Source organism: Lissotriton vulgaris, chromosome 9 (assembly GCF_964263255.1).
Source record: "Lissotriton vulgaris chromosome 9, aLisVul1.2, whole genome shotgun sequence".
Classification (NCBI taxonomy): Eukaryota; Metazoa; Chordata; class Amphibia; order Caudata; family Salamandridae; genus Lissotriton; species Lissotriton vulgaris.
In genome coordinates, this window is record NC_141697.1 from 250,721,860 (window position 1) to 250,741,457 (window position 19,598).

Consider the following 19,598-nt stretch of genomic DNA (forward strand, 5'->3'; position numbering starts at 1 on the left):
TTTTTCACAAACCGTTTTTAAAAATAAAAGGAAAGGGAATGTGTGACATTGTTAGTCAATAGGCTGCAATGCAGAGCATAGTAGAAAAAAACTGACACTGCACTTTAAGTACTTCACAAAACCCTCTGCATCCCACCTTGCCTTACCGGTGAGAGTTAGGGCAGGTCATTTTTACAATCAGAAAATAATGATTTGAGGGTACACTGGGTAAAGAATTGCTAACACTGCTTATTGCCTGTCCTGGGAGGTGCGAGGATTGCTTATGACTTAGATTAGAATTCCCCTGGACGAGAACTAGAATTAAAGGTAAGTATCTTTTCCTTCACTTCCAGGGGATCCACAACAATAGTCATAAGAACGGACTAGAACACCAAGCCTATCCCACAAATAAGCGGACATGAAACAGCCCCAACAATCACCTGAAAAGGTTCCTCAAAGGAGCATGCCCCACTTGAGTATCCACTCTGGAGTATGGTTCTAGACACTAATGTCTAGTAAAAGTAAGAACAGATCACCAAGTAGCAGCTTTACATATTTCTGCAATGGGAACATTTCTAAGGCCTATGGTTGCAGCTTTAGGTCTACCAGGTAACGGCTTCGTAGCTAGCTGGTATGAAAGCAGTATAAATAACACTATCCCTCTAGAAATAGGTTGTTTTGATGATGGTAAGTTCGTTCTTACTGGACCATAATTTATGAAAAGACAGTCTGATTTTTGTATATCTTTAATTTTGTTGAGACGAGATTTTAGGACTCTTTTTAAGTCAAGAGAATGTAGAGATTTCTCTGCTGGAGTTGAGGAATTTGGAAAAAATATAAGTAACAAAATGGTTTGGTTAATTTGGAATTCTGAGACTGTAGGAAGCTGGCTCTGTATATAATATACCAAAGTAAGGTATTGTGTGCACGGAGTCCAGTGGAAACCCAAAGTTAGGCAGAAGAAAAAAGTTGATAATACCTTACTCTCCATTTGTGGTAGTGTGGGCGAGCAGTAAGGCTTTATCAGAGGGTAGTGTTAAGCATTTATTGTACACACTCAGGCAAGTAATGATGTCACACACTCAAAGACTGAACTCAGACCAATTTGTTTGTATAAAAATAATATTTAGTTTTTGTTAGACATGGGATCTCTGGTTGGCTAAGGCTTGCGCCAAAGCCAGACAGAGACCACCATTCTAGTCAGGGCAAGGGAGTTACACGCCAAAGATAACCCCTGCTCAGCACCTTGGTAGCTTGGCACGAGCAGTTAGGCTTATCCCGGAGGCCATGTGTAAAGCATTTGCGCACGCACACAGCAACATCATCCCAGGCACACTACAAAAGCACCTCCACATAAGGTTATATCAAAAATAGCCTTTGTATTCTCATAATACATTAGAATAGTAAACGCATAATATACATGGTGCCACCTGGTAATAGGTCATATCTACAAGGGATTATATACACCTGACAGGGCCCACTGGACCACTGTCAGAACCATCACAAAGCGAACTTAGTAAAAGTAAAACATATCATAAACGTACAACCAGTAACCACTGGTAATCACTGTACTTCGCATCAGCCTGTCACATAAACTACATTATGCACAGTCTCACATTTAGGCGCTAATTACATTCTGCGCCAACCTCACCAGCATAAACACATGCAATTCTCTCATAAATCTAAAACGCATTAGACCCTAACCTCCTAAGTATAACTCACATTAGGAAATAATCTCAGTGAAACATAATCTCACTATCATAAACCATAATATGCAAAACAACCTCATAATCATAATAAACACATTTAGAGGTATCAAACAGGGTGCGTAAATCATAATGCACAAATCACATTTCCTAGCACCACATAAGTCACATTAGGGCCTGGCGCCCTATAAACCCAACAGTCCCCCCCGATCAACTGGCCATCTGAAAAGGGGCTCTAATGCCCTATGTCCAACAAGTCAGGGCGTGCTGCAAATGCAGCGGAATTCCAGGGTGCGCACTCTGGGCAAGCCTAAACGTTGCGGCTGCCTACTACTTGCTGGGCAGCTGGGAATATCAAATGAGGGCCTAAACGGAGCAGCTGCTCACTACTTGCTGGGCAGCTGTGAAGCAATTGGAGGCCTGGGCACCACTGGGCCCATCTGTCCCCTTCAGGGACTCTATAAGCAAAAACTGCGCCAACATGTTGCAGCTACCTGCGCTCTCGCAGTGCAACTGGGAATACTCAATTAGACCCTGGCACAACGATGCTCTCTGGCCCCAACGGGACCTTTAAAATAACTTGCCCACGTTGGAGGCCAACAGGCTCTGTGAACAAAATATGCCCCTCTCGGTGGTGCGGCCCGCTGCCAGACGGGGCCGCTCTGACTCTGTGCCTCTCCCAGTCACTACGTACCTTGAGCCCCACTCACTGGCTGTGGCCCTGCTCAGGGTCTCCTCTCTGCTCTTCTCTCGGCAGGCGGGACCAGCAGCATGTCTCCTGGTCTCCGCTCTCGACCATAGATCACTACTCGGGGATTTCTCTCGCGGTGAGGGGCTTCCCTTCCCTCCTGGGAGCCCTGTGCTGCCATCGGCTGCTTCAGCCGCGCTTTCTCTTCACCCGGGCTCCCTCCTGGGACCCGGGACTCCGGTCACCACCGCCAGGCTCTCCCTCAAGCATGGGAGCCTCGGGTCATCGCGTCACGGCGGCCTCTTCCGTCTCAGTGGTAATGCGGAGTGGGCACCCGCTCCATGAAAGATCAATAGGCGGGTTAGGCTCCTGCCATTCAAACAAAGGAAATAAGCAGGGTGGGCACCTGCTAGCGAGCACATCAGCGGGGTGGGCACCCGCTCTCAGGACATCACCGGAGAATCCCTAATCTGGGGATTCCCTCCCTCTCTCCCCAAGCAGCGTGATGCTGCGGAGATCTCTTGCTCCTGCTTGGCAGAATAATTCAAATAAAGCGCCTTTAAGAAATAAAAGTAAAGCGCTCACAGGGCGCAAAAAGATGCAGCAAAGGTCCTGGTGGTTCTTTTTAGGAAAAGTCCATGAGAGGTTTCAGAGGCATAGCTGGGCCCAGGGGCCAGCACACAGGGCCCTCCAGCAGGGAGGCAGCCCCCATGGCGGTTACAATGGACACAAATATCCCCCATGCATTTCTATGGGAGGGCAGGCCAATCTCACCACACGCACTCAAAACGCGCACAGACTTAACACTGGGCCACAGTGCTAAAGTGCCCAGAGGCCTAAAATCACTACCACCATGTCAGAGCTTAAGGCAAAAAGTTCAGGGGTGGACTTTCCAAAAAGGGCAAAGTCCAACAGTTGTATTTTATTTTCTAGACCCAAGGCAGGCCTGATACAGCTAAGTATAATAACACTTTGCAAGAATAATGCAGTTAAATACAGTTTTAATGCAATTGGATTGGTTACTGCTAAGTCATTGGTTTATATAACACTTTGAATTACTTTACAGTTACTTTTCAAGTTACTTTTCAGATTAATTTTTAAGATCTTTTCAGATTACTTTTTAAGTTACTTTCTCTACTCAGTGGGATATGACTAGATATCACACTGGGACATTTCCTAGATAAAAGGTAAGGAGTAGTTTCTGTCCTGTAACTCCAGTTCTGTAGTAGGGGTATCTCTATTATAGTCATAATCTAGTGAATAGTCCCGCCCATGTGCGTGGACCCCGGCAATCAAAAATAATCTCTTAAATTGTCAAACCATGCAGAAACTGCAAAGACACTTAAAAGAGAATTTAAAGACAAATAATGCAGCCTATATTCACAGGCTACACTGTCCAGTACTTCAACTAGAAATTCCACCAAACAAAACCACACACAACACAGCCTGCCCAGTTTCTTCCATAGAGAAACGTGCCTCTACCAGCAAAAGACTCTGTAATGATAGAGAGGAAGGCATGGACAGACAAGTCTCATAGGCTGCCATTATGTGGCTTAAATAGGATACTGTGCCTTTAAGATAACTTTCCAGAACGTTCTCCCAGTATCCCAGAATGCACAGCAGGTCCCTTTTACTTTCAGTTCTTTTTGAAGGCGTAGCACGCCAGACCTGTAGCATTCCTTACATGAATATTTATCTCCACCAGGGAGGAGGGCGGGCGCTTATGACTAACAGAGAACCCCCTACTACAGAACTGGAGTTACAGGACAGAAACTACTCCTTCTGTAGTAGGGGATCTCTGTGTATAGTCATAATCTAGTGAATAGAATGGAAAGCCCATCCCCACACCAAAGCGGCGGTGGAGAGAAGAAAATTAACACCACTATTGTGCGAACAAATTCCGCAGCGAAGCCTGCCCAACCTGAGCATCTGCCCTGGCATCAGTGTCCAGACAGTAATGCTTAGCAAAGGTATGAACCGACTTCCAAGTGGCCGCCTTGCAGATCTCTGTAATCGGAACATTACGGAGTAAAGCTGTCGTGGCAGCTTTTCCCCTGGTGGAATGAGCCTTAGGCTTACCCCCTAAGGTCTTATTAGCTTTTTTTTTGGTAACACAACTGTATGCAGGACACAATCCACCTAGAGATGGACTGCTTAGAGGTAGCAAGACCCGTCCTGACCGATCCATAATTGCCAAATATTTGGTCTGACCAACGAATATCTTTGGTTTTATCCAGATAAAATTTCAACACCCTCCTAACATCCAGGGAATGTAGAGACCTTTCCGCTGGAGATGAAGGATTCTGAAAAAACGTAGGCAACGTTATGGTCTGGTTGACATGAAAATCAGAAATAACCTTGGGAAGAAATTTAGGGTGAGTACACATAACAACCTTAGCAGCATGAAATACAGTATAAGGTTCTTGGCAACACAACGCCTGAATTTCACTCACCCTGCGGGCCGATGTAATGGCCACGAGGAACGCCGCCTTCCAGGACAGGAGCTGCAACGAAGCATTATGAATAGGTTCAAAAGGCTCCTTCATCAATCTGGACAGCACCACATTCAATTCCCATGAAGGCGAAGGAAGCCTGACAGGAGGGAACACTTTCTTCAAGCCTTCCAAAAAATCTTTGATCACAGGGATCTGGAAGAAGGAAGTCTGTGAAGGGCATTTCCTGTAGGCAGTCAATGCAGCAACATGAACCTTAATGGAATGAACATTAAGGCCAGACTGCGCCAAATGTAGAAGGTAAGGAAGGATGACGTCTTCCTTGCACGTCGTCGGGTCATAGTTCTTGGACTGGCACCAGATACAGAACCTCTTCCACTTGTAAGCATAGGAAGTCCGAGTGGAAGGTCTCTTAGACTTCTTCAGTATGTCCATGCAATCTTCGGGCAGATTTAGATGGCCATATTGCACTATCTCAGGAGCCATGCCGCCAAACTCAAAGACGAGAGGTTGGGGTGAAACATCTGCCCCCCGAACTTCGTTAGAAGGTTCGGCCTGCACGGCAGCCGAATGTGAGGAAGGAGAGACCGGTGAAGCAGGTCCGTGAACCACCACTGCCTGGGCCATTCCGGGGCAATGAGTATCATCCGAACCCTGGACCGGGCCAGCTTGATGAGTACCGCTGGAATCAGGGGAATGGGTGGAAAAGCGTACAGAAAGCTGTTCGACCAGTTGATCCATAACGCATTCCCCAGAGTCCCCTGCTGGTAGTACCTGGAGGCGAAGTCTCTGCATTTGCTGTTTTCGGCGGTGGCGAACAGATCTACGTCTGGAGTCCCCCACCTTGCGAAGACTTCTCCTAGTACTTCGTCGTTTATGACCCATTCGTGGTTTTCCTGAATCAGTCTGCTCAGTGCGTCCGCCTGAACATTCTGCACACCTGGCAGATGGGTAGCCGTTATCGTCAGTCCTCTGGCCAGAAGCCAGTGCCAGATCGCCTGCGCATCTTGTGACAGAGTGCGTGATCTCGAACACCCCTGCTTGTTGAGGTAATACATCGTGGTCGTATTGTCCGTCTGTACAAGCAGAGAGTTGTTCTGAAAGGACGGAAGAAAGGCCTTAAGTGCCAAGTGAACCGCTCTGAGTTCCAGGAAATTGATGTGATACGTGGCCTCCATCGGGGACCACGTTCCTTGAATCTGTAGGTTTCCGGAGTGCGCCCCCCACCCGTGGAGAGAAGCATCCGTCACAACAGTCTGCGAGGGAATGTCCTTGTGGAAGGGAACCCCTCTGAGGAGATTCTCCGCTGAACACCAGCACTTCAGTGACTGAAGAGCATGCAGAGACAGTCGTATCTTGTCGTCCCAAGATCTTTTCCTCTGATCCCACTGGTCCTTCAAGCACTCCTGCAGCGGTCTCATGTGCAGCCGTGCGTGTGGCGTCAGGAAGATACAAGAGGCCATCGATCCCAGTAGAGAAGACACCGTCTTCACTGTTGTAGAAGGAGTGGTCATAAGAGCCTGAGCCTTCCGAATGAGTGATAATCGTCGCTCCTCCGAAGGAGACACGCTTGCTGACAGCGTATTGATGGAGGCTCCCAAGTACTGTATGCATTGGACCGGAGTCGGGACAGACTTGGACATGTTGATGTGCAACCCCAGCTTGTTCAAGAGAGCGCACGTCTTCTAGAAGTGTGCTTGAGCTTCCAGGAAGGAGGAGGCCTTGATCAACCAATCGTCCAGGTACGGGTAGACAAAGACCTTGTTCTTCCTCAGGTGTGCTGCTACCACCGCCATGCACTTCGAGAATGTTCTCGGCGCAGACTTTAGTCCGAATGGGAGTACTGTGTATTGATAATGATTGGCACCGACTTGGAACCGCAGGAACTTCCTGTGCTTGTGTGCAATGGGCACATGGAAGTACGCATCCTCTAGGTCTATAGCACATAGCCAGTCTCCCTGTTGCAACTGAGGATAAATCTGATGCAACGACAGCATGCAAAACATCTCCCTGCGAATCCATGTGTTTGCCTGTCGCAAGTCCAGAATGGGCCTGAACTCGTTCTTATCCTTCTTGCGAACCAGGAAGAACCGGGAGTACAGACCTCTTCCTCTCTGAGACAGAGGTACGTCTTCTATCGCCCTTTTCCTTAACAGGATATCTGCCTCCGCCTGGAGCTCTCGCAGCTGAAACTGCGAGCTGACCGGTGGAATTGCTGGAGGCGGGCTGGTGAACCGAAGACTGTATCCATTGCAAACAATAATCAGCACCCACTTGTCCTGAGTAATTTTTCTCCACTCTGCCAGAAAAAATTGGATGCTTCCCCCTACCGGAGTGGGTAACGGATCCGGGGGAAGTAAGTGCTCAGGGCCTAAACCAGGCCGGGCCCTTGGTCGCTGGTGCAGACTGTTGGCCTCCTCTGCCCTTAGGGCGTTTCTAGAACGGCTTACGGAACTGCTGTTGTTGCTGCGACTGTCCCGAAGCTTGGCCACGTCCTCTGCCCTGTCCACCGAACCGCCGTTGGAACATGCGGTACGATTTCTTCGTGTCTTTGGGCTTCTCTAGACCCACAGCCGTGAGTGCTTCGGCCTCCACCTTCATGCGGGCCATTTCGTCATCCACATGTTTCCCAAATAGGGTTTCGCCAGAGAATGGAAGATTGGCAACCCTTTGCTGCGCGTCTGGTTTCAGTGACGTAAGGCGGAGCCAGGATGTCGCCGTTGGTTAATCCCATGGCAAAAGCCATGCGCCGCCAAGAGGGATGAATCTGCTGCAGCACTGATAATTTGATTCGCTACCAGCATCCCTTCGTTTAACACTTCCTGGAAATCTTCCCGCTTCTCGCGAGGTAAGTGTTCCGCAAACTGCTGGAGGGAGTCCCAGAGGGCGCGGTCGTAGCGTCCCAACAAAGCCGTGGCACTCGCAGCCTTCATAGAGGTCGCCGATGTTCCACACACTTTCCTTCCAGCTGAATCCATCCATCTAGACTCTTTGTCTGGGGGGACCGTGAATGACGGGGTGGTGGCATGCCGTTTGCGGGCCGCCGTCACAATCACAGAATCCGGAGGAGGGTCCACCCTCAGAAAAGCCGGATCCGAATCGGGAGCCTGGTATTTTTTCTGTAATCTGGAGGGGGCCGCCTTAGTCACCGCCGGGGTGAGAAAAAGGTCCATGGCCGGCTCCTCAAGGCCTGGCACCAGAGGTAGTAGTGGACGAGACAGGTGTTTCTGGTGCAGTGTCTCGAAAATAACCGATGTCTTAGGCGTGGGCACCGTCAAGGATATGCCCAACTTGACAGCGCCTCTCAATAGGACATCATGAAACGCCACCAGTTCATCAACCGGCGACACCCTTGTGTCCGGCGATCCCGACAAAGTCGGAGAGTGGTCCCTGGTCCCTGAGGACCTTGTGTGAGAGCGAGATCTGTGCCTCCTATGGCGGCGTCTCGACCGCGTGGACGATCTGTTTGGCGATCGCTCCCTCCTCCTGGAGCGAAAGCGCGACCTCCCGGTTCGTGGGCGCTCCGCAGGTTTCCGTGGAGGCGTCTTCCGTGGCCTATCCTGGGGTCTTGGTTTAGGAGTGGTGTAGGAAGAGGAGGGAGTGACACCGATCTTGGCGGAGGGACAGGAGGCATCTCTGGCCGAGGGGCGGGCCCATGCGGCGGGAGCGGTGGTGGCGGCTGTCCTGAGGGAGGAAGTGGTGGTAGAGGAGGGTTGACCGGAGGATCATCCTTAGGTATAGGGGGAGGAGGTGTCTTCAGCCGAGGTGGTGTTTATACCACAGAGTACACCGAGCCCGGTGACTTTTTCGGAGGAGGGGACTGCGAACCAGCCCCTCCAGTACGTGATCGCCGCCTCTGGCGCCCTCCACCAGACTCAGCGTGACTTCTGGCGCCAGAACTCCTTCTGCGCCGCTTCGGGGAGTGAGAACGACTCCTCGACGCCGACCTCTTTCTCCTTGACTCCGAACGTCATTTTTCCGGTGTCGAATGCCGCCTCCGTGACTCAGGCGTCGAACGTCGCCTCCGGGACGTCGAACTCTCCTTCCTCGACGACCAACGCCGCCTCCGCGACGTCGACCGTTCCATTCTCGACGACGAGCGTCGACTTCTCCTCGACGCCGTCCTCTTCCTCGAGGTCCTCGACGCAGAGAATTCCCTCGACGCCGACTGTCTTCTCGACGGCGACCGGCGGTATCGCCTCGACGACGAGCACCGACGCCTGTGGCTTCTCCTTCGACGTCGATAGCTCGACGTTGATGTCGACGACGACGATGAAGACGCCGTAGACAGTGGTTTCGACGGAGGCCTAACCAGGCTCTTCGACGTCGAATCTTCACGCCGTCTCGACCCGGAGCGCCAGGGAGATGGGGGAACACACCGCCGTCATCCCTCTCGAAGTCGATGCAATCGACGCCGACGGAGACCGGGACCGTTTGCTGGTCTTCCTGCCTCTGGGGAGCCCCCCAGAGGCCTCAGCAGAGGCAACCTTCCCAGCCTGCCCGGACCCACCTGCAGCCTGCAGTCGTCTCTCTTCCAGGCCTTGAAGCCTAATCTTCAGCCTTTCCCTCAGGGTCCTTGCTGAGAGGTTCTGGCAGATGTCACAGTCTTCAGGGGCATGTTGTTTCGAATGGGGATTCTCCGGTTGCAACAAACACTGCAGGCTCAGGGACGAAGATCTTCTGGAGGTGACCACTGGTTAGAGAAGTAAGTTGGGATGTCTTGGGATACCAGGACACATTCGGATGGGCCATCCAAGGCCATGGGACATCGGGTGCAGGGGTGTCTTTTAGCATTGGGTTTTTCTTACTGGCTACGTTCGCAGTCGAGGTCGGGAGGGATCCTTCAGAAAGGGGCTGCAGGTGATGGTTGGTGACTTGAGGCAGGTCAGGGATCACCATATCCAAGGTCAGGATTACCGGGGAGACCTCCTTGTGGTGTTGGGCCACTCGAACTTGGGCCGTGGGTGTCGGGTGCAAACTCACGGATTTGGCCGGAGCCAGAGAGTCTGTGGGTGAGAAAATCTGGAGCTCATTGGAGACAAAGTCTGGTTTGGGAAGGCAGGGCAGGTCCTCTGGGTTCTTGGGGGCTGCAGGACACAGGGATTTTGCTGGAGCAGGTCTAGGTGGGAACGGCCCGATAGGGCTGGGGCCAAGTCAGTGGTGTCCTCCCCTTCTTTCAGCACAGCTTCTTCGGTCATTCTCTCTTTGTTTGAGGAGGCAAAGTTCAGGTTTGCCCCTAAATGCTACACTTAAGGGTGTTACAGGTAGGTACAGGTCAAGGCCAATGGGTCCCTTCCTTGGTGTAGGTACACCCCCTATTATGCCACCCTCCTGTGGGAGGGGGGGCATAAGCCTCACTCTGGGTGGCCGGGTCCTCCCATCTGCAAGATGGATAGGACAGAGAGTTGTGTTTCACCTCACCTCCTCACCTGAGGGGTGGAGTTGGCAAAGGTGGGCACACCTTTTCACCTAACTTGGTTTTCCCGCTGATTCTCCTGCATAAAGTGGGGATCAGAACCTTGTGGGGGCCAGTTGCTGGGAGCAGCAAATGGCTTGGGTAGCTCACAGAGGCGCAAGGCTTTGAAGGTTTCCCTTTGTGGACCCTGCCGATCCTGGTAGAGGAGGCTTGGCACCTCATGCCAGGATGTGTTTTGTTTCAGGGCAAGCGGCAGGCTCTCGACCCAGGGGTCCAGAAGCATGTCTGTGGGGGCAGCTGGCAAGCAGCCACTCAGCCTGGACACCAGAGTTAGGTCATTTTTAAGGGGGCATCTCTAAGATGCCCTCCGAGTGCATGTTTAATTAAATCCCACACTGGCATCAGTGTGTGTTTAATGTGCTGAGAAGTTTGATACCAAACTTCCCAGTTTTCAGTAAATCCATTATGGTGCTGTGGAGTTCATAATGACAAACTCCCAGACCATATACTCTTTATGGCATTACAGCACCTACAATATCTAAGAACGGACTTGGGCACTGTATAGTGCACCCAGCTAGAGGGGCGGCTTACCTATGCCAGGGCAGTTATTTGTAGGCATGGTACATGTGTGCCATGTCGACTCTTCACTTTGTTCTGCACCAAAACACGCAGCCTCCAATGGCAGTGGGCGTGTGTAAAGGTACAGAGCCTCCAAGGAAGGCACAATAACTGCTACAGCCCTTAGAGGTCTTCCCTGGCCACAGTGCCCTTGGTACCTTTCACAAGGGACTTACATGTGGCCAGAGAATTGCCAATTTGGTTTCGCAACAGTAGAGTTTAGTGAAAGAATATAGGCCCTGGGTACTTGCTTGGCAGGAACCCAGGACACACTTAGTCAAAGTTCATCAACATTAGGCAACAAGTGGGGGGGGGGCAACCATGCAGAAAGGAGCACTTTCCTACAGAGATTACCTTTGGAAGAAATCTGGTATGAGTTCTCATTACCACTCGATTACTATGGGATACTGTGTTTGGTTCAGTAGCGTATAACACCTGATTTTTACTTACTCTGCACGCTGAGGTATTAGCGACTAAGATAGCCACATTCCATGTAAGATGTTGTAGAGAAGCTTTAAGATGGGCTCAATAAGAGGCAGGGGGTCCCATTAATTTAGATAAGACTATCTTAAGTTTCCAAAGAGGATACTGAGACTTAACTTTCCTTTATAAAAAGGTTTGTGAAAGATTTTCTGTAGTCAATCCTATTTCAGTGACTAGTTTTCATGTCATTAGCTTCTTTTTTAAACTGAAAATAAATATAAGCTAACCATTTTTGTTAGCCTTTTCTTTAGGCAGCGTAGATATATGCAATATACTACTTTACTAAATTAGATTAACATACGTACAATTTTAAAATTGCTGCAGGAAAACTGTGTTTGGACAGGACCATGCAATGCTGAGGACAAATGATGAGGATCCCCTGGAAGAGAACCTATTATAACTTCTGATTATAACATCATTTTAACCTTTGTTTTTTTCAATTATCTTCTATGTTTTGTTTAATGTAAAGTAAGATGTTGATCGCCCTGCGTGACGTGGGGTTGGCTAGCACCCCACTGAGCACGTCCTTTGGCCATGCCTGTTGTTAGATTGGGTGCAGGAGCTGGCTTGCGGTTCGGCCCTGCACCCAATTCCAGTAGGCTGACAATGTGATGTTACAATATAAAGGGTGTTATTTTAAGTAAGGCAATCTTAATGACTTTGTCAAAGGCCAGAACACTTATTGGCTTATCAAGAAGTTAGCTTGTCGACATATTTAAAGCAGACTTATTGTCTTTGTAAAAAAAATCACCAATAATTATGATCATATATGTATTTAATTAATTCACACATTGCAATGGTTAATAAAAGTTTGAAATTAAAAAATGAACAAAGTTTAATATAAAAAAAAATTGTGTCCCTATTAACATTTTTAACCCACAAAATGCGGCCATAAAATCAACCAAAGATGACCCTGCACTCTAGTTGAAGAACAGAGCTCTAGCTAGAAATGCTTTAATAAATGGTGAGTTCTCCTGGGATCATGGATTTTATGATGCAGGAGACTTACTGTTTTTCCTTAAGACAAGGAGAGCTGGACGCGGTCAGTGCTGTTCATAGCGTAGTGCAGTGCGTAACTTAGGGGTGAAATTTGACAACTCTACTTCTTTTGCCCCCTAGGGTGCAGGGGTAATAGGTACCTGTTTTGGCCTGCTACAGATGTTTAAAATGTTCTGTTACCTTCTCCCTCTTACACAGCAAAAAACAGTGATCCAGGCCCTGATCACTTTTAGGTTGGACTATGCCAACTTACTATACTGGGGTCTATCTGCCTAACTCCAGAAGAGATTACAGCTGGTGCAGAACACCACCACCAGGCTGTTGTTGCGACTCCCTAGGAGAATGTACATCTAACCTGTCTTAAAAGAACTGCACTGGCTGCCCATCAAAGAACGTGTGAGGTTCAAAGGTCTGGCTCTGACACACACAGCTTTCTTCCCCAAAGGCCCTCAATATCTGTCCAACAGATTCACCCCTTTCCAACCACCCAGGTCATTCAGGTCCTCCAGCTCCTTGATTTGATGGTGTTCATTTCTCAATTCAGAAGGAAAAACTGAAGAGGCAGCTCATGTTCCTATTTGACAGCTAGAAACTGGAATACACTCCCACAGCAATCCTGTGCCACTGCGGACATACAGATCTTTAAACGTCTTAAGACCTGGCTCTTTGGGTCTGCTTTCTAGCACCCATTGTTAGTTTGGGATCAGACTTTATGCTATGTGAAGGTGAGCTAAGAATATTTAAGGAGTCTTTTGTCTGTGCCTCCGAGTAGCTGGATTAAGGGTTGGCCGGATCTTTGGTAAAGTTTATTGAATCTTTCATCAACCCAGACACTGAATTCCATTGAAGAAAAAGGGGAGAGAAAAAAGTGAGTAGAAGAATGTAAAATCGAATAAAAATGCAATGGAGAAAAGAGAGGTAGCTACTAGTGGGTATGAAAGGAAATGGTAGTGGCAAGCAAAAGTATACTATTAGTACAATAAAGAAACCGAACAAAAGAGGTGAAACATTCAGCTGGTAATAGGTCTTCCTGCAGTTTGTATTTCTTACCGCCTTCTGCTGAGACTCCCAATGTTGCGAGACGAGCGGCTTTCAGACCTAAACCCAAATAGCTGCAAATAAAGCAAGTGGTAAATCAGAATTATGATCACAACACCATCAATAAAGACACTTAAATCACCCCGGTGAATATTTCCCCCTTTCAAGCACCAGACAAGCCTCTGACAGAGCATGCGCATTTCCACTATTCCATCTTTTGCACACAGAACCCAAGATCAGAAAGCAGCTCATCATACACAAAGGGACAGGTATAAAACAATTCACCAGAGTAAACCCACTGCTTCACCAAGCATCTTTGATATTTGGAGACATCGGACACATATTTGCTTGCACAAAAAGCGTACAGATCTACCAGTGGAAATTTACATGCCAAAACGATGTTAGTTGCCTAAAGACACTTTGTGACCAAGTGCTCTATTTTTCTAGTTCTGTTATCCGCTTCCATTTTATCCACCTGATGCAATAGTAGTCGGTGCAATTAGCAAATAGATTTATGACATGCACTTTCAGTGTTGGTCCTGTGTTTGTGTAATTAATGTTGTTGTTTGGTAATTAACACTATGTTTTTGATCCAATGCTTCTTCAGGATTATTCATCCAAGGATGCTGCTACCACAAATAGCAGGCCTCTTTCAAGCAGAATGCAATATCTCATCTGTGCTCGGATGACAAACCGGTATACAGGGAGGTAACTGGGCAGGTAGTGGGAGACATCCCTTACATCGCATACAATACATTGCATGCTATTACAATGCGGTTGATACATCGCATGCTATTACAAGGCGGTTGGTACATCGCATACTTTTACAACGCAAGTCGTTACAACGACTTGCTGTTGGAGGCACAAGGTGTTGGATTTAAAATATAACACCTTCCCTTCTGTTGCACAGACTGGAGTTGGAATAGTAAATTATACTATTCAAACATCCACCGCCCCCTACAGCAAGTTGTTGTAACGACTTGCCTTGTAAAGGTATGCGATGTAACGACGCAATGTGACATTCCATATTCGCAGGTAGTACAAGAGAATAAGAGAGGAATATAAAAAGAGAGATCAAGGGATCATGGAGAAATTGTTGCATTCAAAAGGGGGGACCTCTACCCAAGAGAACTCTTGCAGCTTAAAAAGCAACAAGCACCGGGAAAATCAATAGGTTTGGTAACAATTGGACAACACTATATATTGTCCCTGGTTACCCTTGAAAAAAAATCCCACAATGAAGCAACACCTTGGGCACAACAATATAAACCAAAAGAATGTGCCCTTATGTTAAATAGATTGCATTAGCAGAATTAGACTGTACCCCAGAAGAAGTGTGTTTCGGAAAGGTGTCCGTTGAGGTTAGTATTGTAAGTGGTGAATTTAAAAGGTATGCACGAATAAATATTGCATACAATTTTTGACAAAGAGATATTATTTTTGCTGAATCTTTAGGAAAGCCTATGCCCCTCACTGCAAGTGTGAGGGGAATCAGGTAAGCTATTGAGGACATATGGTAAATACCATTACCGCGGGGTCTGGTGTTTACCATGCGTGGTAAATAGCTCAGATTCTGAATCCGCAACATGAAAATAACAAGCATAATACGTTTTCAACACACCAAAATTCATATGTTTTGCCTCATTGCCAGAAAACTGCCAACCCACCTCCCCCGATGCCAGCAGGTTTGACCTGCCAGAATATATCAAGGGAACACAGAAGGAATGTTCATTATCACACACCTCCTAATTCAGATCCACTGTGTAGAGTCTTGTTTGAACAGAGATTGGAAATTAGCTCCAAACTTGTAATGAAGACCTTAGTGTGTCCATGGATTCATTTTGAAAACAAAAACCACAGACAGACCATTCAACATGCAAACAAATTAATGTGCAAGAGTAATTAGTGGATAGAGCGGTCTTTACAAGTAATGCATTCCACGAGCTTCCTAACAAAAAAAGCTATAAATTAGCAAAAAATATGTACGTCAAAGAACAAATACTGGCTCGTGTTGCATCTGCAGTGTAAACAACATGACTACTTATTTTCTCATCACCAACCCCTAACGTGGGATCACTAATGGGACAATGTAATCACCCATGAAATACCATGGTGTTGAGGGACAGTCCATTCGAAGGACAGTCCATTCGAGGTACAGAAAATTATGAAAAACACATGGAAGGCAGTGGATGAGGGGGTTTGACCCAAAGTCCGCTCTCTGAAAAAGTACAATAGGCAGTACACCGTTGATGCCATGCAGTCCTCCAGACAGATAAAGCTGTGCATAGCTAACCCTAAAAAATGTTAGTTTGATGGAAGAAAAAAGAAAACTATTACACAACTAAATATCAGCAAAGTACATCTTTCAATTTTGTGGTGTGTTCATGCTACCTAACTTGCACCACCTGCATACTACGTTAACCTAATCCCACCTGTGTGAGTATTCTCCAAGAAATATGACATTAAGAATTACAAGGGTAACCACTAATAATTATGGACATCTGTTTTCAGGTGCATCATAAAATGAAGACTATAGGAACGCATTGAGTGAAAATATCCAAATGATCCATCAGAAAACCACTTCCGAAGAGCACATTAACATCTAAGTTCACCTGCCTGTTTATACATGTTCTGAAAGTTGTACTATTTCTTTGATCATAAATTATTTTTAACCGCTAATACCTTACCAGATATATATAGCACACCATCAACTAAATGATCTAAAGGCATTCAGAAGGGCTATTATCCGATCCAAACAGCATCTATTACACTGACTACCATGACACCAAAGGGTTTGCCAGCCCTACCAGTAGTAACATTTGTGACATTCAAAAAATGCAAATATCTCTGGAGCAGCCACTTACTACTGACCTACTGCACCTGCTTATGAACTGTTTCAAAGTTGATTGGTCCTAAGCTACCATGGGCTATGTTACAGGAAGAAAGCAATACATGTGGAAAAATAGGAACTTGTATTGAGATGGCCATTGCAAGGATGAAGACCTGTGCCCATTAGGGTACACACACAAACTTTATATTTCAACAGCTTTGCCGGATTTTGAAACATATACAACGAAGGGTGTGCCTATGCACCAAACTTACTTCAAACACACTTGTTTCAATCACTCTCCATTGTCATCTGGAACATGTAGGTTGACATCTGTTAGTTAACCCTAGAGCTCTTAATCTTCATGGGAAGGTTAGGCCTCTATGGGTTCTGCTGAGGAGTGCTAAAGAGGGGTTCATAGCCTATTTAATTTATAACGTTTGCCTGCCATATCAAATTAATTTCTCATGACCCAGAACACCCACATCCTCTGTAGCTGCTGATGATAGTGCCAAGTGCTATAGTGCCAAGATGGTCTGTTTAGCATCAAGGGGCAGGCCAGATACCATCCTACCTCCACTAGAATGGAATGGGTACACTTCCTCTAAAGTTATCCCCAATATATTAGCTAGCTAGATCTGTGCCCCAAAGCTGAAGTAATGGTCTACAGTATCTTCTCCCGGAAGTGTACAAGCTACAGACAGGTTCAAAGTATGTGTAGGATTGGGTCAATGCCTATGTCAAATGTATGTAGCCCGATTGGCGTGTAGTGCTACCTGTATAGAACTTCTAATACCCTCCCCATGCATGTTGGGGATGGTTAATGGCTTTTATAAAAAATATCTCCCCACTACTTCTGGCCTAGGGAAATACCTAGGTCGCTCTCCCATTTTGCTAGGCAAGGTGTTTCACTACACTTCTGGTGTGAATATACGTCGATATACCGCCTTCTTTTTCCCCGCGGGGAATCACAACACGGTTGTTACAACAACTGCGTTGTGATTCCCCATACCATTACTCCGCAAGTCGGAACAATGACTAGCGGAGGCGAGCGCTGGATGTTGGAATAGTATAATTTACTATTCCTACTCCAGTCTGTGAGGACAGTAGGGTAGGTGTTGAATTTTAAAGCCAACACCTCCCCCCTCCGCAAGTCATTGTTCCTACATGTGGAGTAATGGTATGGGGAATCACAATGCGGTCGTTGTAACAACCGCGTTGTGATTTCCCGCGGGGAAAAAGTTTTGTGGTAAATGTTATTAACCTTCTGGAGTGCGTTGAGTCACATCAATGCAAATTTATGAAAGTGTTCTCAGGTGTTAACATCTTACCGTCTCTTGTATTAATGTACCTCTGATCACTGCTTTTACAGCATCCCACACTATTTCTTTTCCTACATCACCCATGACATTCAGGGTAAGGTAATACATTATTTTATTCTTGATCTCATGTACTGCTAGCTGGTCATTCAGCAGATGATCGTTTAGTTGCCAGCCCTTGCCTCACTGTTTGTCGATTCTGTGCCACCTAATGGTTATGAACAGAGGGCTATTATCCAAGAATGTCAAACTGGTCAACCTCTTCTTCCTTCTGTATCAAACATTTACCATAAAGTCAATACAGGTATATATTTAGTGGGCAGCTAAGTAGTGGGAGTACTCATGCATAGAGGATATCAGGCGTCTACAACCATCCACGAGTCCCAGGTCCACCACCATCCATGCATCTACCTTGACCCCCTGAAAGCTCAGATGTTCCCACTAACCTTTGTTGTGACTTGGCTTATAACCAAATTAAGCTCTCTTATTATCAGTGGGTAAGTCATGAAATCAACCAGCTACTGAATGTTTTTTCTCTGGAAGACTTCATGCCCTGCATACAGAGGACAGAGAACAACCAGTAAAACGGGGTGACCATCCATTGTCACCCATCTCAGCTTTAGTGTGGTGCTCTACGAATGCATGCTTTGAGTTTAACAAAATTGCCATCCTTGCTTTCCTATTTGGTGCCGCTGCATGGAATAGCTTCAGGAAGTGTTTGGAGCAAAACCTATGCTGATCGGAGTTAGGTAGTAGGTGAGTCTCCTGAAGCATGCAGATCTCTGCACTGTTATATGCTTTAGTTCTCCTTAAAATCTCCTAAAATATGTATCCTCTTCGAGGGATTAGGCCATTGTCATACAATATACAAAGTGATTCCAAGTCATATTAGTTTGGGTATTATATGAGAGGGTTTACGTTATGCTGCCTCCTGAGATTTCTGAACTGGTTTGTGGCAACTGTGGCTGTGGTAGGTAGCTGAGGTGAGCTGGGTGGCTAACCAGCCCCCTTTCCCTCCCCCTATTATCTAACTCACCCTGTTTTCCCCTCACTCACTCTCCCTTATCTCAATTCGAAAAGTTAAATCAAACAGAGTTTGGAGCACAGTCACATCTCACTCTTACCATTTCAAAAGCCATCCAATCAGGATGGAGTACTGTTACCTCCCAGGTCATCTATAGATCGTCCAATGAGCATCAGCCATATATATAGCCTAGATTTTTCCTGCTGCCCAGCATGAACTCACTGCCCCCATTGCCCTCAGCTTAAAACAGAACTATACTAGGCACCTTTCTCCATACCTGGTGGTCCTGTCTGCTGATTCAAATGTTCTGGGTTGAGATTCAGAGTACATCAACATTTATTTTCCACTGGCACCACTCACAGTTCTTCTGGGCAACCCAGGGGCTGATAGAATCTTTCCCGCAACACCTTTGCAGGGCCGTCTCATTTCACAACTGCTCTTCGCGGCTCGTTTGTGCGTGTGCAGATGTGGAAGCAACCACTACCTCCTACTTTGAACCTGTAGTGGGGGAAGGTTCTGTCCTTACATGTTATGGTGAAATTGACAGCTATTCTGCGAGCTGGGTAGCCAAATCTGATCTTATATGGCGTCCCTTCACTACTCACATCAAGCAACTACATAGGGCATGAGGACTACATATGACTAGGTCCAAAACATTGCGTGCATCTGATATTCACATTAGGTCCTCATCCGCTTCTGAGGAAAGCTCAGTTGAAATGTAATTATCATGTGAACACTGGGAGGGGAAGATATGTTGTTTTGGTATGTGTGTATGTAATTGCCAACCATGTCATTTCTGAGTGAGACTTTTTCCTCATCATGGAATTGTACGGTGTCATGTTTCTTTGAAAATGCTAAATAAAATTATTTTTAAAAAACAAACCAGTTTCTGTTTGATTACAAACATTGCTAAATCGACCATCTCAGCGCAGTGACCTCCTCTGCATTTTTCACACCAGGCCACTAAAGAAGATTTTTCCTTAATATGCCAGCAAATCTTCAGCAAACACCTGTCACTTCATTAGTGATGGCAAAGTTTAGACTACTG

General features: G+C 46.8%; 1 protein-coding gene across 4 annotated transcripts in view; it reads right to left on the reverse strand.

Moving 5' to 3' along the window:
- The window catches only part of ENTPD5 (ectonucleoside triphosphate diphosphohydrolase 5 (inactive)), a 408,239-nt gene that overhangs the window by 96,361 nt on the left and 292,280 nt on the right, over positions 1-19,598 (reverse strand). For all 4 annotated transcript variants that reach the window (XM_086937471.1, XM_086937473.1, XM_086937472.1 and 1 more), the window contains one exon: positions 13,393-13,454. In XM_086937471.1, coding sequence (XP_086793597.1) covers positions 13,393-13,454 — 62 coding nt within the window. The remainder of the gene's footprint in view (positions 1-13,392; positions 13,455-19,598) is intronic.